Source organism: Heloderma suspectum, chromosome 3 (assembly GCF_057233095.1).
Source record: "Heloderma suspectum isolate Gila_16-S chromosome 3, 16-S_ref, whole genome shotgun sequence".
In the NCBI taxonomy this organism is placed as follows: domain Eukaryota; kingdom Metazoa; phylum Chordata; class Lepidosauria; order Squamata; family Helodermatidae; genus Heloderma; species Heloderma suspectum.
Genome location: NC_139460.1, coordinates 131,494,728 through 131,521,738, shown reverse-complemented (window position 1 = coordinate 131,521,738; position 27,011 = coordinate 131,494,728). Strand labels below are relative to the sequence as shown.

The 27,011-nt window shown below is 43.2% G+C and overlaps 1 protein-coding gene across 21 annotated transcripts in view; it reads left to right on the top strand.

The window, feature by feature from the left end:
• LOC146350257 (guanine nucleotide exchange factor DBS-like) overlaps nucleotides 1-27,011 on the top strand; it is a 166,066-nt gene that overhangs the window by 114,431 nt on the left and 24,624 nt on the right. For 18 of the 21 annotated variants that reach the window (XR_014789220.1, XR_014789219.1, XM_084844589.1 and 15 more), the window contains 16 exons: nucleotides 4,658-4,774; nucleotides 5,311-5,460; nucleotides 7,105-7,229; nucleotides 8,710-8,824; nucleotides 9,760-9,879; nucleotides 9,996-10,187; nucleotides 13,441-13,632; nucleotides 14,539-14,698; nucleotides 14,817-14,896; nucleotides 16,798-16,874; nucleotides 17,327-17,393; nucleotides 18,908-19,023; nucleotides 20,568-20,637; nucleotides 22,775-22,867; nucleotides 22,975-23,067; nucleotides 23,821-23,946. Coding sequence is in view for 19 of the 21 variants with exons in the window: in XM_084844589.1 (XP_084700715.1) it covers nucleotides 4,658-4,774; nucleotides 5,311-5,460; nucleotides 7,105-7,229; nucleotides 8,710-8,824; nucleotides 9,760-9,879; nucleotides 9,996-10,187; nucleotides 13,441-13,632; nucleotides 14,539-14,698; nucleotides 14,817-14,896; nucleotides 16,798-16,874; nucleotides 17,327-17,393; nucleotides 18,908-19,023; nucleotides 20,568-20,637; nucleotides 22,775-22,867; nucleotides 22,975-23,067; nucleotides 23,821-23,946 (1,893 nt within the window). In the remaining 2 variants the exon portion in view is untranslated. The remainder of the gene's footprint in view (nucleotides 1-4,657; nucleotides 4,775-5,310; nucleotides 5,461-7,104; nucleotides 7,230-8,709; nucleotides 8,825-9,759; nucleotides 9,880-9,995; nucleotides 10,188-13,440; nucleotides 13,633-14,538; nucleotides 14,699-14,816; nucleotides 14,897-16,797; nucleotides 16,875-17,326; nucleotides 17,394-18,907; nucleotides 19,024-20,567; nucleotides 20,638-22,774; nucleotides 22,868-22,974; nucleotides 23,068-23,820; nucleotides 23,947-27,011) is intronic. The other 3 variants (XM_084844590.1, XM_084844581.1, XM_084844583.1) reach the window with 1 other exon arrangement.

The window sequence follows — 27,011 nt, the reverse complement described above, 5'->3', positions numbered from 1 at the left end:
AGTCCGATTCTGTAGCCAACTGTGGATCCATCGGATCGTTGTTTCATCGAGCCCACTTTGAGTTAGTTTGCTCATCAGGATATCATGGGGCACTTTGTCGAAAGCTTTGCTGAAGTCAAGGTATATGATGTCTACAGCATTCCCACGGTCCACAAGGGAGGTGACTTGATCAAAAAATGAGATCAGATTTGTCTGGCAGGACTTGTTCTTGACAATTCCATGTTGGCTTTGAGTAATCACTGCATTGTTTTCAAGGTGCTTCCAGATGGATTCCTTTATAATCTGCTCCAGAATTTTCCCAGGGATTGATGTCAGACTGACTGGTCTGTAATTCCCAGGTTCTTCCTTTCTACTCTTTTTGAAGATAGGGACCACATTAGCCCTCCTCCAGTCATCTGGCACTTCCCCCGTCCTCCATGATTTCTCAAAGAGAATAGACAGCAGTTCTGAGAGTTCTTCTGCCAGTTCCTTTATTACTCTAGGATGCAGTTCATCTGGTGCTGGAGATTTGAACTCATTCAAAGTAATTAGGTGTTCCTTGACCATATGCCCATCCATCTCAAGCTGCAATCCTGCCCCTTCAGCCTGTACTTTGCCTTTGCCGGGTCTTTGTCATAGACCCTCTTTTGGAAGAAGAGCCAAAGTAGGAATTGAGCACCTCTGCCTTTTCTTTGTCATCTGTTATCGTTTTGCCATCCTTATTTAATAGCTGAACCACCATTTCTTTCCTCTGCCTTTTACTATGCACGTAGCTGAAGAAAGCCTTTTTGTTGTCTTTAGCATCCCTCGCTAACCTCAGCTCGTTCTCAGCTTTAGCCTTCCTGACGCCATCCCCGCAATTCTGTGCTACCTGCCTGTACTCTTCCTTTGTTACTTGGCCTTCTTTCCACTTCCTATATGTGTCCTTTTTTGTTTTCAGGTCATCTCTAAGCTTTTTGTGAAGCCACATTGGCTTCTTCTGTTGTCTTCCACCTTTTCTTCTTGTTGGAATTGTTTGTAATAGTGCCTTGAGAATTTCCTTTTTTAAAAGCTCCCACCCATCTTGGACTCCTTTTCTTGTTAGCGTCGCTTGCCATGGGACCTTACTGATCATTGTTCTGAGTTTATTAAAATCAGCTTTCCTAAAATCCAGGGTGCACGTTTGATTACACTCGGCTTTTGCTTCCCTTAGAACCAAGAACTCAAGTACAACACGGTCGCTTTCCCCCAGAGTTTCTGTAACTGCTACTTTATCCACCAAGTCATCTCTGTTGGTTAGGGTCAAGTCAAGGATAGCCGATCCTCTAGTTCCTTCCTCTACTTTCTGTAGGAGGAAGTTATCCATCACACAAGTCAGGAATTTCCTGGAGGGGCCATGTTTTGCAGAATTTGTCTCCCAACAAATATCGGGGAAATTGAAGTCCCCCATTACTACTACATCATGCTTCCTTAAAACATTGGCTATTTGCTTTTCAAAAGTTTCATCCTTGTCTTCTCCTTGATTGGGTGGCCAGTAGTAGACTCCGACCACCAGATTCCTTTTATTCTTTGCTCCATTTATTTTGATCCAGATGCTCTCTATAGGGCTACCAAGCTCATCCTCCTGTATTTCTGTGCAGAGATATATAGTGCAACCCCACCTCCCTTTCTGTTCCTCCTGTTCTTTTTGAACAAGTTATATCCTTCAGTTGCTGTATTCCAGTCATGAGAGTCATCCCACCAAGTCTCAGTTATACCTATCAAGTCATAATTTCCCTCTTGTATTAAGAGTTCAAGTTTGTTCTGTTTGTTTCCCATACTCTGGGCATTAGTATATAGACATCGAAGACCATGTGCTTCATAGTCTGGCTTTCTTCCTACATGTGTCTGAAGACTATTATTGGGTGCTATTAGAGCTGTTCTCTCCGTTGCAGTGCATGAGCCTATGTCCATTGTTACCCCCAACTTTACATCTCCCTTCCCCGTAGGATTCAGTTTAAAGCCCTCCTGATGAAGTTCTTCATGCTGTGGCCAAACACATTCTTCCCATCCTTTGTGAGGTGCAACCCATCCCTTGCCAACAGCCCATCTTCCAGGAAGTATAGCCTGTGGTCCCAGAATCCAAATCTCTCTTGTTGGCACCATCTTTGTAGCCAGTCATTCACCCAGAGTATTTTTTGTTCCCTTTCTATCCCTCTTCTAACTACTGGAAATATGGATGAGAAACCTATCCGGGCCCCAAAGTTCTTGAGTTTCCTTCCCAAAGCTTCAAAGTCTGACGTGATTTCTTCATAGCTCCGCTTGGCGGTATCATTTGTTCCCACATGGATGAGAAGAAAGGGATACCTGTCAGTGGGCTTTATGAGTGCAGGCAACCTTTCAGTCATGTCTCTAATCCATCCTCCCGGGAGACAACATACGTGGCGAGTCCACGGGTCTTCGTGACAGACTTGGGTCTCGATCCCACGCAGCAAGGAGTCTCCCACTACTACCACTCTTCTTCTTGTAGGCCTGGGTTTCATCGCCTCAGTTTGACTGACCTTCAGCCTCTTGCTCACTCTCATGTAGGTTTCCTGTGTGACTCTTCCTCTGCAGGCTGTCCTCCAGTCTCATCCGCAAGTACCTGGAATCGGTTACAGAGCTCCGCTGCTTCCACTGGTACAGAGTGGTGTCTAGTTCTTCCTCTCCTGTCACCCTTTTCCAAGGAGTATCCTCTACTCCATTTTTCTTCTCAGCATTTCTCACTTCTGCCTCAACTTGCTGTTGCTCTTCAAGCTTCTGGTCTTCCCTTTGCTGCTGTAGTTCCCCCATTCTGTCCAAGAGCTCTTCGTGTTCTCTTATTCCCCGGCGGGTTGACAGTCACCGCTCCAGTCCACTTACTTTTTCTTCCGGCAGTGTGATCAACTTGCACTTGTTGCAGGTGTAGGCCATGTTGTTCTCAGGCAAGAAAACAAACACTGCACCCACCTTGCAGGTCACCACCACTGGAGAGTCTTGTCCTTCCATTGCCTCTTTCCCCTTTTTGTGTCTAGCTTTGTGATTGTTCTAGACTAGCCTGTGCCTGCTCCTCTACTCAGTAGAGGTTAAAAGCAGAGTCCCACTGGTGTGGAAGTGTGTGTTACAAGACAAATAAATGAAAAAAAAAGTTAGTTAAAAAAGAAAAAAAATGTTATGGGCCTCCCCCTTGACCTCCCCTGCCAAACTCCCCTGGCCAACTCCTGTTTGCTCCCCCTGTCCGCTTGCTCTGGTCGCTCGCTGTCTGGGAGCTTGCTTGCTTCTGTAGTCCCTGGACCAGCTGAAGCAGCTTGCTCTCCTCTGCTCAGCTGGGAGGTGAGAAACAGACTGTAATTGTAATGTAATATACAATGTAATTACATTAATGTGGAATCACTGACCTTCATTTCACTTTAAATGGTTCTGGTGATTGCTGACAGATCTCTTATTGCTTGATTTCCCACCATATCCATTCAAATACAAAATGGGTGATTAGCTACATAAGACAAGACATGAGTAACTATAAGGATAAAAATTAAAGACAATTTACCTGAAATAAAAGACGTTCTCTCAAAATGTGGACCTAAATGTAATGCAGAATCCACTGTTTGGCTTGAATTAGTAATCCGTTCTAGAAATCTGAATCACAGATTTTCTTTATATCCCATTGGATGTAATATTTGCAAATTACAGCAATAAAGAGGAATGAAAAGAGAGAGGAGAAACCTGGGATAGTTTTGGTTTAGGCTGCAGTCCTAAACAGAATCATAACTCATCACCACTGAGTGAGGTGGGACTTTAGTTCTGTCTAAATTTAGGATTGCGCTGTTTGTTCTCAGTCTTTATTAAATCTTTGACTTGTTATGCTGTTTATATGGTGGGGACTAATATAATGTCCCAGAATTAACACATCCATTGTGATCTATGCTGGGAATGTGTGTCAGAGCTGACCAAGAAGGTGGTGGAGTTTCTGTGGAGTTCTCAGCTGCCATTGCCAAGCAGCAACTTGGCAGGAGGTGTATATTTCATTCATTAGTTAGTTAGGGGATTTGTACCCCATTCTTCAGATGGTAGCCTCCCAAAGTGGCATAACACAATACAACAAAATACAACAGCAGACTTCCTGGGGACGACATTCCAGAGTCTGCACACCACAGCCATGAATGCCCTAGCACACAGGCCCCCACCCACCTCACCACTGCCAATGGACCTTGCAAAGAAAAGCTTAGACAGGCAGATATGAGGGCCTGGTATGCCTATACGGGAATCTACAACAGTCTGTGAAGGTTTGAAGCAATGGCATTCATCAGATCATTGCCATTAGCTGATGCTGATGTACATTTGCCTACAGCAGGTGAACACAACCTTCCCGTCTTTGGTTATTGCTTGGTGAGAGGAGGCACAAAGTGTAGTATGTTTAGCTCCTCTCCCACATGGGCTGTGAATATAATACATTAAGCTAAATGTTTGGCTAATTATCGTATGCTCTGTTATCAAGGTACTGCAACTTATCTGTATGTACATTAAACAGATATTTAAACAAATATTTTGTATGCTGCTGTTGTACACAAACGGAAGCATCTGTTCGTCTGATACGTCCTGGTCTTACTGAAATTTCAAAAAGCATTCGCAGAAACTGACAAAACAAAAACTCCTAAAAGACCCATAACTGTATCCATTTTATGCTGTTGCTTCTGTGTTGTAGATCATAATGCTGAGCTCACTAACGGAGTTAAATAGCTACATTGACATATCACAGCTAACAGAAGATCTTGGTGGCACTCTGGATTACTGCCACAACAGGTGGCTGACACATCGCACTGTAAGCCATCTTTTTTCCTGTCTGTTTATGTCAATGGGCCCTTCTGTTGTACACCCTGTGACTAATAGCATGGGCTTATGAATACCAATTGAAATAGCATATATGAGAAGATGTCTCAGAAGAGCTTGGCCATCTCAGAGAAACATCATGACTAATGAATTTGGGAGTGGTGATTTCAGAGCCTGGGAATCTACAGGATGTTGTTAAAAAATATATTTTCTGATATCTTCTGTGAGAGGAAAAATACAACTACATTTTGTCTTTAAAATCTATCTATCTATCTATCTATCTAATCTTTAGATAATCAATATATTGAAAAGTCCCCAACGACAAGCCAGAAAATATGCAGCTAAGGAGCTAATGATGGCCATACGTTTATTTACAAATTTTGACATTTACTTTAAGGCAGTATTTTTACTCCTTTTATTTCTAACAGTATTGTAATTGGTCACTTTTTATTTATGCTTGTATGTATACATATTAAACAGCATTTGACTCTTGAGGGTCAATGTGTGTAATGTTTTGTAATCCTAAAGGCTATAGAGAACTTTGCTCGAATGGTTAAGGAGAAGGCTCAAACTCTTCGATCCTTTGGGACTGAACTGGCAGAAACAGAGCTACCAAATGATGTACAGTCCACCAGTTCCCTCCTTACAGCACATACTGAAAGCAAAGACAAAATGAAGGTATGTTAGTTATGCTAGATGCATAGTGGCTTGAGTTAACAATACATAAAATGATTTTATTGGGTAGATCCATCAACAGAACTTTAAGCTTTGTTTGCCATACTACTGCCAGACATACTCCGTTACTTAGAATTCATTCTCCCTTTTAATGCCGTAGCATCCTCTTCTCAATATCCATGCCAGCACCCACCATTCAGGAATCCTTAAGATACTATTTTCAATTCTACAAATCTAGAAAAATAATAGTGGCAGTGTGAGATTTTTAATCTTAAAATAGTTGACTGTATTATATAATCTCCTGCTTCCAGTATTTCTCCTTTCCCCACAACACCTTTAATTTATGGTGGAGGGACGGAAACCCTTGCAAATTATGGGCAGTATCCAACACTGCCTACACACTAGTAGGACCCACTGCTAGCACAATGGGAAGCTAGAAGATCCTGCAGAAATCAGAACCGAGACAGAACACTCGTTTCCGGAATGGGTCATGTCAGCAGAGCTTGCAGGAAGGAGCTCCACTAACCTATCCCGTTCTGGAAATGAGCATTTTTGCTCATTTCTGGGGTTGCTATTGGAAGCACTAGTTCCTGTTGTACTCGTAATGGGTCTCGCTATGGAAACAATGGAAACGCAACCACAGTACTAGATACTACCCAAAAGGTTTGACAGAGAAATGCCTAAAAAATGGCTTCTGTTTGTAGCATTACCTGTTCCAGTGTCTGGATTATTTATTAGGGAAAGTATTTATTTACTAGCATTTATTAGGAAAGGAATTGTTCACTTCTAAGTGAAAGCATTTACAGCACTGTTAGAGAAAGTAGGTCATTTGTGTCAAAATAAAAGAAAAAAGACCAAATTTCATCACGTTGCAAATTTTAAGCAGTTGTACTGACATATATTATGTTATGCTTGTTAGATGCTTTACTTTTTAAAAAAGATATAGTGTTGATGGCTTTAACATTTGTCATTAATGGTGTACAAAGTATATTTAAAAGTATTAGCATCCAGCATTAGTGTTAGGCTGCAAGGAACGTCCAGATTTCAGTCTAAGTTCACTGTATTCTGGAGAAGAAAGGCAGAGTTAGCTAGGAGCAGGATTCATGATAGTTCTGCTCCCTGAGGTCCAAAGAAGTTTCTGGGATGCCTATTTCCGAGCTACGCACGGTCTAGAATCCCCAAAGAAACTGGTCATATGTGCAGGCTCCCTTTGCAGTTTTCTGGGAATTCACCATTGACAGTGTTTCAGGTTCAGGCTTTTGCTTTTCAGGTCTTTTACTGGACAAACCTATCCCAAAGGCAGTTGAAGAGACAGGGCAGGGTCAAAGGACTGGATGCGCCTGATCTTGTCTGATCTTGGAAGCTAAGCAGGGTCAGCCCTGGTTAGTACTTGGATGGGAGACCACCTGGGAATCAGGCTTCCTGCACTGAGCAGGGTGTTGTACTCGATGGCCTTGTAGGCCCCTTTCAACTCTATGATTCTAGGCTTGCTTCAGTAGCCTAATCCTTTTATAATAAGATTCGGTTGTAGTGGTTTAGATGCTGTACACTACTCACCTCTGATTTTAGATTTCACAAAACTGATGGTATGGCCTCTCTCAGCTGAATTCTCCAAAAATCACAATGTAACTTTGTAATTTTCTTTAGGAGGATCTGAAGATGGTATTAAGAGAAGGCCAGGATATTCTCTACAGTATTAGAAAACCAGTTCTTGAAAACCGAGAGTACAAAATGAATCCAGATCAAATGGAAAATCAAATTACTGTGGAAAGGTGAAGTAAACCTAGTATTTGTAGCATATATTTGTGTTGCATGCCTGTTCTTCCCTAAAGTACAATCTAATATCTAGTCAGAGGGTGAGCTGTCACATGCTCATTTTGATGCCTTTATGAAAGCCCAGTAAATGCTCCCATACCAAGATGGTAGTTTTCATCCATTTAGCCACATTGTTTCCCTCTCAGCAAAAAACCCAAAAGGCTGTCTACAGCTCTTGAAAACCAAAAACAGTCTAGTTGTTTGAGGATGAGGATACTGACACAGCGGGCCGGTTCGCACAACATGGCAATGTATGCAGCTGCCATTTTGATTGTGCAACCCCCAGTCGGGCCGATGTTGTCTGAAACTGGTCATCGTGGGTTATTCAAGGATTAAGCAAGCCTCGCTTAACCCCTACTGCAAATTGTAGGTTAAGTGATGGTTGTTTGACCCACGATGACCAGGTTCATGACATGGCACAACCACCAATCAGGGCTTTCGCAATCAAAATAGGTGCTGCATGCAGCCAGCACGCACCGCAGCTCATCGTGGGTTAAATAATCCATGATGAGCCAGCCATGTCATGTGAACCGGGTCTGAGCCTGGTTGCATAACTACACCAGCATTTGTGCTGGCTTGGGAGTGAGCTTTAGCAGTGTGAAGTGTCCTCTGAAGAGTGGGGGGATGACGACCCATTCTTCCACCCATGAGTAAGGTTGCACTTGTGGTGAATATCTTTACTAGATCTTAAAGGTCTAACCTACGAAGCGGGTACCCACAGCTGTTTTGACTGTTACAGTCAGTGGAGGCTGGTGGATCTGAATTTGGTGGGGCTGTGAATCCATTTTGGGTTTCAGAACCAGCCAGAACTCTAAAGGAGCTATCCAAAGTGCTGAATCCTATCCTCAAGCTAGGTTAAGCACCTTAGATAACTCCTTCAGAGTTCTGGCTGGTTCTGACTGAAACCCAAAATGGATTTATAGCCCACCGAAATCGGAGCCACCAGCCCTCACTGCTCGCAGTCATAGTTGGCAAACCAAGGACAGATTAGCTCTCCCCTAAATGGCTGCTGAGGAAGTTGCTCTCAACATGAATCAACAGCAGCTCATGTTCTCCTTCCCTCTGCACGGAGAGTGGCTAAAACAGCCTTCTTCAACCTGGTGCCCTCCATGTGTGCGAACCTGAAGCTCCCATCATTCCCAGCCCGCACGGCCAGGTTGGGCAAGGCTGGTCTCAAACAGGCAGAGTGGCAAAACTGTAAGTTATAACCAGCTGCTTTATACTGAGTCAGATCAGTGGTCCAGCTAGATGAGTATGGTCTCATATTTCACACTCTCCACTAGCATAGGAATGTTCTCCCACCTTGCACCACTAATGTATAGAACATTTTTTCCCATTAAAGAATGAGCTAGATTCCAAACTAAGGAGAACTGTTCTCTTTCGCTAACAGTGTGCTGGATATGGTGATTATCTTTTTTTTATTCTTTTTCTTTTAAGGCTTCTAGGTCAACTAGATGAAACAGAGACAGCCTTTGATGATTTTTGGTTGAAACACCAGCAGAAGCTTGAGCAATGTTTACAACTCAGGCATTTTGAACTTGATTTCAAAGAGGTGATGACTTTTGATATATAGGACATTTTAGTCTAGTTGGCATCAACACAGTTCAAACACAGCACTCAGTAATACTTTGAGTATTTTATTACTTTGTTCTACTTTGCTTTTCTCTCCTCCCCTTTATGCTTTAAATTTACTTTGCTTCATGCAATACTGTGAAAAAAGATCGATCAGTTATGTTTGTGATCATCCATAAAGTATCCATCAAGTACATCATTCATCAAAGGAGTGAACTGACATAAATAATAAGTCAAAAATTGGTTTTATACAAATGTTATTTTAAACAATTAAAATATATAACTGGTGAAGTACAACTGAAAGTACATGAATGAGGTCTCAAAAGCTAAGGGTGGTTGAAATAAGAGCCTTGCAGCTTCCCGATATCGGCTTAGCTCAACCTTACCCAAACTGGTGCCTTTCAGATGAGTTAGACTACAACCCCCATCATCCCTAGCCAGCACAGCTAATGATCATGGTCTGAACTACAACCTCCCCATCATTCCTTACCACATGCCAGACTACAGACTCCACTGTCCCAGTGGCCATATGCTGGACTACAACCCCACCCCACCCATCAGCCCCTACCATGTACTGGGCTACAGACCCCATCATCCCAGCCAACTGATTATGTGTTGAAAGTTCAACAGACATTCTATGATTAAAAGCTTTTTACCCCCCAAAGAGTCATAATGGAAAGCTTTTGCAAATGGGACACCCTTTTCAGCTTCACACATGAGTCTCAGTGCCTGAGAAGACTGCCAGCCTGGCAGCTTTGCTTTATTGTTGTGATTAACAGAAGTAGGAGCTTGTTATTTAATTGATGATCCACCTACCTACCAAGGTAAATGTTGTTCTCTCAAAACTGTGATCTCTCTCTGCCCCCCCCCCCCCCGGCCAAGCTTTCATTGATATGTAGCTATCTTTCATTTCAGGTCAAAGCAGCTCTAGACAGCGTGTCCGAGAGGTTGTCTCATTTCACAGAAGTGGGAAATAGCTGTTCACATGTGGAGCACATTCTGAAAGATCTTGCCAACTTTGAAGAAAAATCGCATGTAAAGATTTGAAGTTTCTCGACATGCCATATTTTTCAGTTAGCTGCATTTTTATAAATAGATAATGCTACAGCTTGTGTTTTCCTGTCTTATCAATTATCAATAACCTTCTTTAGGAAGTTCTGGAAAAAGCCAGGATCCTAATTTCTAAAGGAGACCAGTTCATACAAAATAGGCATTACGCTGTGGACTCCATTCTCCCCAAGTGCAATGAACTCCAAGATCACTGTGACACTATTATGGCTGAAGTGAATAAAAGAAGGGCCCTCCTGAACCATTCATTTGAATTACATCGCCGGTTGGAGAAGGTAAATCTAGCCTTACTATTTCTCCTCTCATTTGCTGATGCAGCTCCAAAGAAGTTGTAATCCTACTTGGGGAAGTTACAGTCAATTAATGTCATGTGCAGGAGAGAACCTAGGCCGTGCAAGAATGGGCCAAACCAAAGGGTTAGACATAGTAGTGGGCTGTCCCACACTGGAGGCATTCAAGATGAAGATGGACAGCCATCTGTCAGGGATGCTTTGACTTAGATTCCTGCATTGAGCAGGTGGATGGACTCAATGGTCTTATAGCCCCTTCCAACCCTATAATTCTATGATTCATTCATTAGGTCAGTTTGCAGAAGGTAGTCTAGACAGTGTGAAGACAAAAGTGGAAAGCAAGACCAGCATGATCAGGGGACTGTGAAAATGCCTGCAAAGTCAAGGAAGCAAAGTCCACTCACTTGTGGGGTGCCACAGGGTTCCATCCTCTCCCCGATGCTATTTGATATCTATGTGAAGCTGCTGGGGGCTATCATCAGGAGGTTTGGGGTGCAGTGTCATCAATATGTGGATGACTCACAGCTCTACCTCTCATTCAAATCTTCACCAAGGTTGGCTGTAGAATCCCTGTCCAAATGTCTGGAGACGGTGAGTGGCTGGATGGGGAGGAATAAGCTGAAGCTGAACCCTGACAAGACCGAGGTACTTTTGGTGGGAGACAAGAGGAGGCTGGGGGATGTTGACCTGGTGTTGAATGGGGTACGGCTACCCTTGAAAGACTAGGTCCGCAGCCTGGGGGTCATTTTGGACTCCCAGCTGTCCATGGAGGCTCAGGTGTCAGCTGTGAGCTGGACAGCGCTGTATCAACTCCATCTGATACGGCGGCTGCGCCCCTTCCTTCCCGACCATCTGTTCCCATCGGTAGTACATGTCCTGGTCTCCTCTCATTTAGACTACTGTAATGCGCTGTATGTGGGGTTACCCTTGAAGACGGTTCGGAAGTTGCAGCTGGTACAGAACGCGGCGGCTCGCCTGATTAAAGGCAGCTGCCGGCAAGATCACATCACTCCAGTGCTGAAGGAGTTGCACTGGTTACCAGTTGTTTTCCAGGCCAAATTCAAGGTGTTGGTTTTGACCTTTAAAACCCTATATGGTTCCGGGCCAGCCTATCTTAAGGAGCGCCTCCAGCAGCACCAGACAGGCTGCTTAACAAGATCAGCCTCGGATGGCCTTCTCTCTGTCCCATCAGCCAGGACAGCTAGACTGGTGGAGACGAGGGAGAGGGCCTTTTCTGTGGTGGCCCCCACTCTGTGGAACTCCCTCCCTAGGAGTTAATCGCCTCCGCCATGCCCCCTCTTTAATGAGCTTCCACCGTGCATTAAAAATGTGGTTGTTCAGGCAGGCATTTGGGGTGGGTTAGGGTATTTTAGAAAATGTTTTTATTGTAGAATTTTATTGTTTTAAACTGTTTTATTGTATGCTGTACATCACCCAGAGTGGCTGGGTGACCAGCCAGATGGGCGATTAATAAATTTAATAATAAATAATAAAAATAAATAATGGAAGCCTCATAGGAACAGGAGAAGGCACAACAAGAAACAGAGTCTGTGAAGTGTACAGAGAGGCGCACAGGGCCAGCCCAAGACATTTTGCTGCTTGAGGTGAAGAACAAAATGGCACCCCCTCTGATTCCATGTACAAAAGCTGACTAGACTGGCAGACTAATTTGTCTTCAATAATGATGATGGGACAGCAACTTCCACTCTACCTAAAAGCAGCAGGCTAAGTTAGGAGGTACAGGGCAGGCTGCATGGCACACAAGTCTCTCCTCCAACACCTTGCTGCCCCTTCCCAGCATCTGTCACCTGAGGTGACTACTGCATTCTGCCTAATGGTAGGACTGGCCCTGGAGGCGCAGCCAAGGTCTGCTGAGAGGAAGGAGAAGTTGGATAGGGAGAGGAAAGAACAGAGCTCCTTCATAGCTGGAAGGAATGGATCAAAGCAAAGAGACTTCGAAGAGTTATGGTTTTCAAAAGAGATCCAGTGACTCAGTTCTTGAAAGATCTGTGGTTCAAGTCCACCCATAGCTGATGACCCTGGGTGTTGCATAGTCTAGGGCCTTTTCAAGCAGTTTTGTACCCAGAATGTATATAAGAGAAGAGTGAGCCTCAGACTCAGGTATTCTCCTACCAGCATGCTCTTTGTCCTTCCCCCTGCTCCATGTTGTATCTGACAGAAAAGAAGCTGGAATTCTTGCACCATTAATTTGGTGGTGACCTTAATAGTTACATACAATGACAGGACAATTCTAAAGAACGTGTGCAGATTCAGTGAGGCCAGGTGCAAATGGAAGGTTTTCAAGGCGGTAGTAAAGGTAGAAGGAACAACGTTAAAAAATGGAATCTAATCAAGGACACTTGAGAGGCATTAAATTCCCCAAATGGTTGGAATGTTCATCCATACTCCTCCCCGGCTGTGTGGGATCATAGCACAGAAATGTGGCTCCCAAACTGCTCCGTGTGAGTATGTGTATATGTGTGTTTGACAAAGGGAAGGCCATAGTCCCCTGCTATTCTCAGGCTTTGGAACCTTTCCTCATAGAGTCTCTTCAAAAGTTTCTCCCAGGGCTAAACTACAAATTACCTTAGCTGTGTTTCATTCTGGCCTTGAGTGCAAAGTTGGTTTGTTTTTCACAAACTGTCAGATGGAGGGCCTAATCCAGATTGGGAGCCTATTGTAGGATTTTAGGGGGCTTTAAAAATGGTTCCGGTGAAACAAATCCGACTATTTTGGCAATGAAAATTGAAGGCATAGCGGGCCTGATTCCAGTCAGGTCAGCTGCAAGGGGTAAACGGTTAAAGCCCCACTACTTCTGCACTAGGTTCCTGTTCCAGATTAGGGGGCTGAGATGGCAATTGGCGGTGGTGGTGGTGGTGACAGGGAGGAACTTCTTCCCTTCCAACTGTTACTTTCTGCAGCCAGAATTCCACTCGGCTTACTCCTCCCTCCACTTTAGAATTCACAGGTTTGCCTCAGATAGATGCAAGTGCTTTTACAGTTCACGCTCAAACACCAGCACAAGCATCCTGAAAATGTCACTGAAGGAGAGCCTGGTGTCCTCAGATCTCACTATTACCAGGAGACAAGCCATTTGGGAGCTTATAGATACAATGTTACAATCCATATGGATTTTCAGTTTCATCGCTTTCAATATAGTGCTATATATTACAATATAGTCCCTTAAGGGTGTTATTTACTGATGTGTGTTCTTCCTGTCTCCTTTGTGTGTTTGTAGTCCATGAAGTGGTGTGATGAAGGAATTTACTTGCTGGCTTCACAGCCAGTCGACAAATGCCAATCTCAGGATGGAGCAGAATCAGCTTTACAGGAGATTGAGAAATTTTTGGACTCTGGTGGAGACAATAAGCTCAAGGAATTGAATTACTTGTATAAAGAATATGAAGTCATCCTTAGTGAGGAACTAATGGTAATCTTGATACCAGGATTTTATAATGACCTTTGATAGCCATGAACGTAGGCATGTATGGGGGCATGTACAAACACTAATTTGGAACATTCCTGTTGGAACAGTTCCCTACAGTAGCATTACTGTGGTACCAACATCCTACTGTGTGTGATAGCTGACAGCTACACACAAAACTCTGTAACTATTAAACTGACACAGCTTCACGCTCCATCAATAACATGCTTGGAAGCCCACCCATGGCCTGCCCTACTATGAGACACAGCTGGGCCTGACTCTGTCCCTGTCTTTAAGCTGCTATGATCAAAGTACTTAAAGAAACACGCACATACGTTGGAACTAGAATATTGTGGATACTCACTCACAAACACATTGGCTTGGTCCAAATCCCTGGTTGAGTTAACGGAAGCACTTCTGCTCACCCATGGGGTGGTTGGTTACTGATGTTTTTTTCCTCCATGGTTGCAAATCCTCCAACCACCCTCCCAAAAGCTCTTGGGGGATTGTAACCATGAGGGAACATCAGCAGCATCTTTCTGTAAGCAAGCAGGCTTCTGCTCACACATGGGCAGGTTGGATACAAGCCAGTGAGTACATGGCTAGTTATGACCAGACACTTCACTTTTTAAAGGTGGTTTAGAAAGTGAACTGTAGAATCTTAATTCAGTTGCTTAGAATCTTGTTCAAAGAATCTTGTTTCATATAATGAATGAAAATATTCATTTATAAATTTGAGCATGTCCTTTGTGATTCATTTTTATATTTGAAAGAGTGCACTATGAATTGAGTTATGTGTTGACATGTATACATACATAAGTACAAAGGCAGTTCAAAAAATTTAAAATAAATAAATAGAAGCATGAGAGACAAATTTTAAATATGGTGATGGAATTTTGGGTTCTGCTACAGGAACATGTACAAAAAGTGTTTCAGAAACAGGAAAGTATGGAAGAAATGTTTCAAAAGAGGCAAATCAGTCTTAAGAAACTGGCAGCTAAGCAGACTCGTCCAGTTCAGCCAGTGGCACCTAGACCAGAAGTCCCTCTAAAATCACCTTGTCCGTCTCCAGGTAAGTAACTGGGTTGCTCTGACTGGTTGAAAAAAAAAATAATTGAGCTTGCAAGTATGGTTGCTTACTTAAGCTGAGCTGTGCTCCAGTTTCAACAGCTGGATTCTATTTCACATAGCAGGTCTTCAAAGAGATTCTGAAGGTCCATCCAGCCCAGACAATCACATGGTCCAGAGAATTAACTTCAGAAGAACCAAGGTGTGTGTGTGTGTTTGTGTGTGTGTGTAATTGTTAGAATGTTAAACTTGCTCATTCCATTGCTGGGATGTTTTTTAATGATACAGTTAGGGGAACAGGAAAAATTTCAAACCATGGTTTTGTAAAGATTTCAAAGACTTTACATGTATTTGAAACTGTAATCATAAGTTTGTAAATTCTGAAGAAGTACCTTCAAATTAACTTGAATAGAATTCAAGTAGCAATAATTTTTTCTCTCTCTTTCTTAAACTAATAGGCTACTATCTACAGAATTTATCATGCCATTTCTTCCCTAAAAACAATAATTGTTTTTTTTAATTCACATTCAGTTTTTAATAATATAAATGTATTTGTTACATTCATCTTTTATTGCACATGCCATTGAGAGCTGAATTCCGTGTTGGGAATGAAGGTCCAGCTACGTTTTATTCCACCAGTATTATATTGCATCCACATAACATTAGCCTGAGCTGCTCCTCCACTCCAGAGTGATCTCAGGAAGGGTGAGGAGAAACAGGAAGAGAGGGGTGGGGTCACTTAAGCCTTTCTCTGCTTTCTGCTCTTCCCCTGGAACTTCACACCTCTGCTGTTTTGTTTTTTTTGCCCCCAGTGGGATTTAAGAACCATGTTTACCTCACAAGCATGGGTCTGGAATGCCACAGTACAGAAAGCAGCTGAAGGATGAGGAAAATGGCAGGTGGGTAGGGTTAAGCCCACTCATGCACACTGTGACTGGGTTCACATGACACAACAACCCAACATGGGTAACTAGCCGGAGTGGTTTGTCAGGGTCTGTCTTCAGACGACACGACAATACATGGCTTGTTCTAAGGGTTGTTTGATCCATGATGGGTTGTCGTGTCGTCCAAACCCAGGACAGCAATTTCATCATGGGTTGCAGAGATCAGCTACAAAGCTACTCATCAAGAACAGCAACTCCCCTGCTGCTCTTCGCGATCTCACCCTTGCTGCCATCACTGACAGCTCCTCCACCGATGCTCAAGTGGTACTTCGGAGCGACTGTTCCTTTAAAAAAAATAATAATTTAAGTCCAGCACTTCAAAGCAACAGGATCACATTGCCAGGGGCAGGATATTGTCCCCCCACCTCTTTGAATGCACCTACTTTTGTTACTTTTTTTCTCTTTTCGGTGCTTTTCAGTTGACAACTCAGCAAATGGACCCTGGCAATTGTGCGCAAATTAGCCCTACATGCAGTCTCACCTTGTCAATTTCTTTGTATGTTACCGACTCTTCCCAGGTGGGCCCTTTGACAAGTGAAACATACAAGGAAATTTACCAGGCAAGAATGCACATATCTGACAGCTGCCAGAGTGCACTTGCAAAAAATCAACAAAAAATATAAATAAATTACAAATAGCCCTAAGAGTGCACTTGTGAAAGATGACAAAGAATAAACAATAAATTAAAAAGACTACAAACACAATTGTGCAATTTTCTGGGGCCAAATGTTTTTTAAAAAAATATTACCCCAATTGCGCATTTTTGAGGCTCAGGGGGAAAAAAAACCCAGCGGCAAATGAAAACAGGTAGCTATCAGAGCAGGGGGAAAGGAGACAAGACAGGTTCTGCTGTGAAGGACACTGGGATACCACCTGGAGGACCAACTGGGAAGGAGGGGAAGCACGAACCACAGTGAGCCTGATCGTCTGTCAGGCACACCGTGGGTTATTCCGTGAACAACCCACACTGCACAGCTTATTTGTAGGGTGGCTTAGAATGACGTGCAAATGTGGGCTATGGCTCCTTTGTTGTAAATCTCCCCTCCCCAAAGGAACTTGGGGAGTTCCACTATGCCAACATAGCATAGCTGTAGTGAACATATGTATATTGCTTTTTCTGTGATTCTATTAGCTGTTTCTTTTTTCTTATTCTTTTCAGAGTGAACTTAATGAAATCCATCATTCCAGAGGTGGATCTGTGATGGACGGTGAAGAAAATCTAGCTGTGTTACGGAAGTGAGTGCCACTTTACATACCAAAGCAGTTGTACTGTGTGGGACTACCATATTAGAGGCCTAACTCAGGACTTGCAAGCATCTAGTACAAATCAAACAATTCCACTAAAAGGTGGTAATGGTTGTTAACATGCAACTCAAATGTATTAAGCGAGACGTAATAATCTATGAAATTCTAACCGGAGATGTGGTTGATCTGGGCAATTTAACCGTATCCCTCCTTAACATTTTGATAGCATGTTATTTTGTTTCAGTGGTACTAAGTTTGTGAAGATATGATTAAAGTTATTCTATTGTGAACAGTTCTGGGAAATGTCATGCAAGTTCTTTGTATTTGCTAGTCTATATGAAAAACATACTCATGATTTCCAGTGTTAAATAGTCTAAGAAATGCATGAAGACTTTGAAATATGAGCATCTGCTTCTTGCCTCATGTATTCCTTATGTTCACAGGCATGTAATTAATGAACTTCTTGAAACTGAACGAGCTTATGTTGAAGAACTTCTGTGTGTCCTTGAGGTAGGTATTTTAGGTTCGTCGCAGTGCTGCATCTAAATATATTCCTTGATTCATCCTGCACTGCAGCACACAATCCCAAATGTGGGTGTGTGGGTGGGCACTAAGTGGCTTTAGGGCTGAGCCAAATTTTTGTGGGGTTTGAATGGGGGTTTGCAACAAAAGGGTGACCTTTCAGGACACACAATTTTTTCTGCGAAAGAGCAGCTCAACCCTAGGAAGAACGTCCTTTTGCTATGAAATCGGGATCCTTTCCCCTCCCTCGTGGCAAACTACTTGTCAAGAGAAGCAGAGGGACCCTGCTTGGCTCTCCCCCTTGCTGAACTTCACCTCCTGTAAGCGGCTTCTGGAGCCACTTTTAAGGGAGGCGATCCATACTGCAACTCAGTACGAGGAGCCACATCTTCCTCTTCTCTTGCCAAGACAGGGTGGATTGTGTTCAACGCAATACTGCTGATTTGGTCAGTGTCCTCACTACTGTTCAGCTGCCCATGAAAGACCACTGAAGTGGGAGGGGAGACTTCGGAGCGGTGAAGTGCTTCATGAAAAGATCCCCCTCCCCCATTTGGCATACTTCTAGGTGGTGTTTGAAAAAAGTTGCTGCACTCTGACCCTCCTATTTATGGGATGGTGTTTTTGTCAAGGGAGAAATGCAGTTGAAAAGCACGTCCCCACAGAAACCAAATCCCCCTTCTGTAATATTTGGAATTACTTCCCAAGAAGATTGGGGCTATCGCATGTTGAGTCTCTGTATTCTTGGTGATAGTGGATGTGGCTTTGGTCTATGTACTTCCAAATGTTGTGGCATGGAAGGGAGAATTAGAATGCCATTTTCAGCAGCATCACCCTGAGCTAACTTCTCCATGACCAGGGCCCTGCCACGTCTGCCCTATTTCCCTTTCTAAGCCAGGTGCTTTATATACACCAACTAAAAGGAAAATCTTCTGTGGTGGTGCCTAATGAGGAACAAGAGTATATACTTGAAATGCAGATTAAAACAAGTTTGTACGTCTTTCCTGCTGCGTGGAAAAGCTAAAGAATAGCCTCTGGCTTTGTTGCCTACAGCAGATGTCATAAACAGGAACTTGTGTCAGGAAGGAAGAAGAAAGAACAATTGACTTGAAAGGTCACAGTACGAGATTCTCTAGTCACTGTGGTCAGCTATGGAACCAAAACATTGGAATTACCAGCTGTATACATGGTTTATAAATAGTTATTATTTACTTGCAGATAAATAGTTCAGAAATACATTTTTATTTTTAATTTTTAAAACCCTTCCATTTTTAACTAGAACTCCCCCCCCCCCAAATTAACTGTTTATAGACTCTAGAATGTATTTATGCAGAATTGGGCTAGTATTAAGAGCGACAGGTACCATACTAGAAATTTGAACAGTTTTATACCTGATGTTGAAATATTGCTGTGTGTTTATCAGCTTTGAGCAGGCTGGACTTGCTGGAAAGAGAGAAATTGGAACTAAATACAAGCAATTAATCTGCTTCCGTTTTGTATCACAGGGCTACGCTGCAGAAATGGACAATCCCTTAATGGCACATCTCATTTCACCAGGGCTGCAAAATAAGAAAGATGTTTTGTTTGGAAATATGGAAGAAATCTATCACTTTCACAACAGGTTAAGATTGTGTCCCATACACACACATTAGTAACAGGGAATAAAAAATAAAAAATCTTCTCTTTGTTGAATACACATTCGAAAACTTAAAGCTTTTGTTCTTAACAGTATATCAAAATCCCAGATTATTTGTGGAGCTGTAGGCTGGTTAGTCTGTTGCAGCAAAAACAACAAAGATTCTTGTGGCATCTTAGAGACTAACAAATGTATTATGGCATAAGCTTTTCTGCATTGCTGTCGACAAAAAATTTTGTCATAAGTTCATTAGTCTTTAAGATGCCACAAGAATCTTTGTTGTTTACAGATTCGGTTTCCTTTGTATTGTCCGTAGAAATAGAACAACACATCTAATGGAGTCACAGTAGTTAAGCTCTTCATTCCTTAGTCCTCAAGAGTAGTCCCCATATTCCAGTAGTCATAAGGCTTAGCATTTTTACTCAGTTGCTCTTTGAGGTCCCATAGAAATCATAATTGTGTATGCACTCACTCTCTCTCTGCATGGTGAAACATCTATGTAAGTGGAATTTCCCAGCAGGAAAGTGCTAGTTGAGCTTCTTTTCCCATTGTTCTTGGTACTGTTTTCACTGTTCATTCTAAACAACTAAGGGCTCAGTCCTAAGGGGATGGCTGTAAGCCCCTGAACTCGGAGACTTACAGCCCTCCGAAGAAAAGCGGGAGGCGCAGCACATGCAATCTTTGCCTCCGCGCTCCTCTCACTCTGCATTTTTGCTAGATGGGCTTTTTCTCCTGTCTAGCTGAGGCATCAGGGAGGAAGAGAGAAGGAAGCTGGAGAGGCCTAGGGATATGGCATAAGCCATCCCCTTCTCTTCCTGCCCACAAGCACATCCCCTTTCCCTTCCCTTCCCTTCCTTGGCAACCTTGGAGAGACAGATGGCTCCTGGGCCTGAGTTCGGAGTGGTGTCTCTGACCTCAGGTCCAGGAATTCAAACTATCCTCTGGTCCCCCAGGGGCCATAGGATTGCTCCCTAAGTGATTTTTGCTGAGCAGCCTAACACTATATATTCCAGGTATATGCATGTAAGAATCTGAATTGAACAAGGTTTTATATAGTGCGGTTTTCCTAAGTGCGCAAACTACTTCACATATATAATGTCTTCGCTTTCAGCCTTATCTCTGTCTTCTTTTCTCCCCTGTCTCCTATGCCGATTACTGTTTTCATATTGTTAAGCTGTTTATCTTAAAGACTCGACTATTTTGCTTTTCCTGCTCAATAAAGCACATGCACATCAGTGGTAATTATGGTAATAAAAAAATTATTACCATAATCATAAACCTTCTCCGTAACTCTTAAATAATATTAGGCTGTATTATTCTATGTTTTTTTAAGTGAAACACTGGTTATATTGAACTTGGTGCTCTTTTAGAACGGTGTGTGTTTACTCTTACATAAGGATATTACAGCTCCCTGCATCTGAAATATAGAAAATAGATGAACATTTAGACTAGAAGTGTACATGTTGTTGTTGATATTTGTGGGTTATTTCATCATATTATCTAATAAAATAACATTGTTTTCTTTGTAGAATATTCTTGAGAGAACTAGAAATTTACACAGAATATCCAGAACTGGTAGGAAGGTGTTTTCTTGAAAGGGTAAGTAGTACAAAGATAAGGGAAGACTGACCTGGTTTGCACGTAACCACAATTCTTGGATTCTTTAACCGAGGAATTGCCATGCAGGACTGAGCAAGTTTGCTACTTCCTGCACACTCATTGCTTCCACCTTCAATTAGCAGGCCAGGGATGCCCCATTCCTGGGTTGTTGCTATGACATCTGAGCCCAGGAACTCTGGGTTGTTTAGGGGCTAAACAACCCAGAGTTTAACCCAACAAGGAAGCATGGGCAATTGTTGGGTTAACTCTGGGTTGTTTAACACCTAAACAACCTAGGGTTTCTGGGTTCGGATGTCAAGAGAACAACCGTTCCTGAGTTATTGATTGAAAGCTGAAATGCCAAGGGCACAGGAAGCAATGCATTCGCTTACTCCCACCCAGCCACGGCAATTCCTGGATTAAACAATCCAGGAATTGCCGTTACTTGTGAACTGGCCCATTGTGTTTGGCCCTTCGTTGGCAGACTACTTTTCTTTTTCTAGAAACATTTTTAGCAGAAATTATACCATGGTCAGAACTGCCAAGCTCAATCAAGAATTAAGTTGGTTCGTACACCAATTGTTAACATGACTAAGTAACAGTTCATATGCATATACAGCTAGTTTTTAAGCAGACTAGAGCAGACGTATTTTACTAAATTACGTTTTCTGAATGATCTACCCAGTTCTAAGACAACATAATCCATGTTTTTATTGCAAATTCCTAAGCCTTCATTCTAAAATAAATTTACATGCCATTTCCATGGATCCCAGTTAGACTGATTTGAATATCTCTGTGTTACATTTGGTGCCAAAGTCAAGAATGATCATGTAAATTGCTGCAATTGTCTCAGGGAGGGACTATAGCTCAGAGGCTTTGCATGCAGTCCTAGGACATCTCTATTATAAATTAACCAGGTAGCTGGTGATGGGAAAGACCTCTGACTGAGACCTTGGAGAGCAGCTGCCAGTTAGAGTAGACAGTACTGGGCCAGATGAAGAAATAGTATGACCTGGTGTAAGGCAGCTCCCTGTATTCCTATGATGACTTGTTCATGTGAAATGACTGCTGGAGATCAACATAATTGATAGAGTTTTCTTGACATGGGAACACAGTAACAGTTATTCAAAAGTAACAATATTCCTCTCCACGCACTCTCCTGAATGTGTGAAAGATAAAACTCAGGACGTGCTGGTCCTAACCCCCAGATCCCTGTCCTTACTGTGTTGAATGGCAAGGTCTGCAGGCTACTCATGCTGTCTTGAATGTGAGTAGAATTCTCTGGGCATTTGGGGACCCTGATAAAGGAATAGGTCTCCCCTGCAGAGAGGTAGGACTCCCCTGTAGACCTTGCTGCTCGATATGGCAAGGCCAGGGATCTGAAGGGGCAGGGCCAGCGCACTTGGTGATTGTTGGGTTTATTCTGGGTTGTTTAACCCCCAAGCAACCCAGAGTTCCTGGGTTCGGATGTCATGAGAACACCTGTTCCTGGGTTATTGATTGAAAGCCACAACAACAAGCGCGCAGGAGGCAACACACTCCCAATCGGCCAAGACCAAGGAATAGGCGTTAGTTGTGAACTGGCCCATTGTGTTTGGCCCTGCATTGGCAGACTACTTTTCTGCATATGGAACATTGGGGACAAGGTCCGTGTGTGCAGCTCCTTCCCCAGTTTTAGCTCTCACACATTCGGAAGAAAGCGTAAAGAAGACTTATCTCAATTGATTATATTAACTGTCTCTTACTGTGTTAAACTTTTTGCCGTATCTGTTCATACATTGAAGTTTGTTGCATTATTTAGAGGAGAAGATTAGAATCCAGACAGCTGCTAGCTAATGAGAAGTGGCAGGTGCATCCAGTTGAGTTCCATTATTGTTTTCCTATATCTGTGGCTTATGTTGTGTAATGCAGGTTTTCAGATTTCCCATATGGGGGGCATAGAAGCAAAAGCAAGAATAAACAGGAAAAAAGTCCTTGTACAGTGATGCAATATCTTTTGCAGGTTTATCTAACCAAAATAGTCATGCATACTTTAATGTTCCATTAGTAAGTTTCTCATTGTAGATGTGGCTATTTTCTTCATACTTAAACAAAAGCATAGACTGTTGCATTTATAGTTCTTTTCTATCACATTTAGATGGAAGACTTTCAGATCTATGAAAAATATTGTCAAAATAAGCCTCGATCTGAAAGTCTTTGGAGGCAGTTCTCAGACTCTGCATTCTTTCAGGTATTCTTTATTTTATTGAAAACACATTCATTAGTTAATTAGTATTGCTTTCAATACATCTCATAGAAAAAGTTGTTTTTCATTCTTTATTCAAATATTTTTCATAGGAGTGTCAAAAAAAACTTGACCACAAGCTAAGTTTGGATTCCTATTTACTGAAACCTGTTCAAAGAATAACCAAATATCAGCTATTGCTAAAGGTAGGATTAACATATTTTAACTGTGCCCATAATTACTTTCTGAGAGATTGCCTTAGGTTTGTGACTATGACTTAGGGCAAATCCTCGCTATGAATAGGAGTTTGTCTAGTGACACCTCTGCAATTTATCATTTGTACAGCATTTGTAATTTGTAACATACTTTACAACTTTGCTGATGTCTTCAGCAGCAGTCTTCTGAAGAGAAGATTACTCTGAATAATGTTCAGGGCACACTTTCACCAGCAGAATATGAGGAAGGCGACTTCTGCTGATTTTCCCCTGTAGCCTGTTATGCCCTTTGAAACTCTGCTCTGGAGGGTTGGGGGACCATCTGGAACCATGTGGGAGGTGGGCTGGGGGCTACAGGGGGAGGGGGGAATTGGCCAAAGTTGCCTTCCCTCATTTCCACCAGTGGGATCCTTCTGCTGGATCAGGAGAAAGAGCCCTTCCGTTTGCAGATGGTGAAATCTAGATCCAAGCCTAAGTATCCTTTACAGATGGAAAACTGATTTGGGGAGATTGACCAAGATCATATAAGAAGTGAAGAAAAAAGATCATACTTGAACCAAAGTCTCCCAACTGAAAGGTCTTGCTTGCTCTCTCCAACTCTACCCATTTCCTAGTGTAACCATTTATTTTACGAAGTTACGGTACCCATTTATTTTATGTTATACTGTAGAAACTTCGTTGTTGCTTTGAGAGACTTATGTTCCTCCTGAGATTCATGAGGTGGTGTATGTAATTCTTTCCCAGGAAATGTTAAAATACAGTAAAAATTGTGAAGGTGCTGAAGATCTCCAAGAGGCACTAACATCAATATTGGGAATTCTTAAAGCGGTTAATGATTCCATGCATCAGATTGCAATCACTGGCTATGACGTAAGTCATAATATTTTTAGAATTCATATTTTAGAATGATACCTAAGGAACAGTAAGAAAATGTAAGCAGTAGTGCAAATATTTTCTGCAACAGTTTCCTTTTCCCCTTATCTGAAATTATGGCTGAAGATGTGACACAGTCTCATTATTGTATGTAACTCCTAATGTTTTGCAACGCTACTGGCTCTGGTTTTCAGGTGATCATTGTCTTGCTCACCTTATACAGGAGACATGGGCAGGATGAGATAGTACCAGGCTTATTATGTGTTACTGGAAGACTCATATATTCATTCCATTTTAGATTGCAAGCTCCTGTCTTCTTGTATTCTGTAAAGCACCATGTGCCTAGATGGCACTAAGAAACAGACGTTGCTCATTGAGGTTGTAGAATGGACTGTATCACTTCAGATTATAGGTTGGAGATCTCCATTTTTAATGCAACCTTGTTTAAGAGCTTCCTGCAAGTAGAAAAGCAGCAGAATAGGGAATAGGCTTGGCTGAAGCCTTCTCCCTAATATGTTAGTTGCTTACTTGCAGGGTGTTTATTTATTTATTTATTTCATTTCTATACCGCCCAATAGCCGAAGCTCTCTGGGCGGTTCACAAAAATTAAAACCAAACAACACACAATAAAACAATTTAAAATATATAGAACATTAAAACCACAATATAACAATACAACCACAATAAAACCTAGCACCAGTACAGGAGTTTAAAATACAGATTTAAAACATCAAAGATAAAAATTTAGAAAGCTAAAATGCCTGGGAAAATAAAAAGGTCTTCACCTGGCACCGAAAGGAGTACAATGTAGGCACCAGGCGAATCTCACTAGGGAGCTCATTCCAGAGCTGGGGTGCCACAACAGAAAAAGCCCTCCTCCTAGTAGCCACCCGCCTCACTTCCTTTGGCAGGGGCTCACAGAGAAGGGCCGCTGATGATGATCTTAAGGTCCGGGCAGGCACATATGGGAGGAGGCGATCCTTCAGGTAACCTGGCCCCAAGCCGTTCAGGGCTTTGAATGTTAACACCAGCACTGGAAATGGACTGGCAGCCAGTGCAGCTGGAAAAGTACTGGCGTAATATGAGCTCGCAGGCCAGTCCCTGTTAACAATCTTGCTGCCCTATTTTGGACCAGCTGAAGTTTCCGGACCGTTTTCAAAGGCAGCCCCACGTATAACGCATTGCAGTAATCCAGACGAGAAGTTATCAGAGCATGGATAACTGTAGCTAGGCTATCTCTGTCCAGATAAGGGCGTAGTTGGTATACCAGCCTAAGCTGATAAAAAGTGCTCCATGCCACTGAGTTCACCTGTGCCTCAAGTGACAGTTCTGGATCCAAGAGCACCCCCAAACTATGAACCTGATCCTTTAGGGGGAGTGCAACCCCCTCCAGAACAGGTTGAATATCACCTAGCCGGGCAGATGAACCACCCACTAACAGTACCTCCGTCTTGTCTGGATTGAGTTTCAGTTTATTAGCCCTCATCCAGTCCATTACCGTGCCCAGGCACTGGTTCAGAACAGCCACTGCCTCACCTGGGTTTGATGAAAAAGAGAGGTAGAGCTGGGTGTCATCTGCATATTGATGGCACCTCAGCCCACACCTCCGGATAACCTCCCCCAGCGGTTTCATGTAGATGTTAAACAGCATGGGAGATAAAATAGAGCCCTGTGGAACCCCATGGCACAATTGCCATGGCACAGAGCAATAATCCCCCAGCACCACCTTCTGGAATCGGCCATCCAAGTAGGAGCGGAACCACTGTAGTGCAGTGCCTCCAACTCCCAACCCAGACAACCTATCCAGAAGGATACCATGGTCGATGGTATCGAAAGCCACTGAGAGGTCCAGGAGAATCAATAGGGTCGCACTCCCCCTGTCCCTCTCCCGGCAGAGGTCATCCCACAGGGCGACCAAGGCAGTTTCCATTCCAAAACCAGGCCTGAAGCCCGATTGAAATGGATCTAGATAATCCGTTTCATTCAAGAGTGCCTGGAGCTGTCCTACAACCACCTGCTCAAGCACCTTGCCCAGGAAGGGGATGTTGGACACTGGCCTATAATTGTTAACATCCTCTGGGTCCAGGTTAGGCTTTTTCAGGAGTGGTCTAATTACTGCCTCTTTTAAAGCAGCAGGCACCACTCCCTCTCTCAAGGAGGAATTTACAACCTCCTGGACCCAGCTGGACAACCCCTCCTTGTTTGATTTAATAAGCCATGAAGGGCAAGGGTCAAGCACACAAGTGGTTGATCGGACTTGGCCAAGCACCTTGTCCGCATCCTCAGGCCTCAGTAACTGAAACTCATCCAATAAAACTGGACCAGACGGTGCTCTGAACGCCTCTACCAATGGAACAGCATTAATGGTGGTGTCCAATTCATGACGAATCTGAGCGGCTTTATCCTCAAAGTGCCGTGCAAACTCGTCACAGCGTGCTACCGAGGGTTCCACCGTCTCTCTCCCTGGCCCAGAATGTAACAAGCCGCGAACCACTCGGAAAAGCTCCGCTGGACGACACTGAGAAGATGCAATGCTGGTGGAAAAGAACTGCCTCTTTGCCACCCTCACCGCCACAGAGTAGGCTCGATAGTGGGCTCTTACCTCTGTTTGGTCAGACTCAGCACAAGTTTTCCTCCACCTGCGTTCTAGCCGTCTCCCCTCTTGCTTCATTGCCCTCAGCTCAGGTGTATACCAAGGAGCTGGCCGGGCTGTGCTCAGAGGGAGAGGGCGCTTGGGCACGATCGTGTCAACCGCCCGAGTCATCTCTGCATTCCACAGAGCGACCTGGGCTTCGACAGGAGCACCAGCCATACCAGCAGGAAAATCCCCCAGAGCCCTGTGGAATCCATCGGAATCCATTAATCTGCGGGGGCGGAACATTTTAATAGGTCCCCCACCCTTGCAGAGGGGAAAGGCTGCCAGAAGTCTAAACCTCAGCAGGAAGTGATCTGACCATGACAAAGGGACAGATGTTAATTCTTCCACTTTCAGATCACCATCCACCTGCCCAGTCGAGAAAACCAGATCAAGCGTGTGTCCTTTTATATGCGTTGGGCCGATG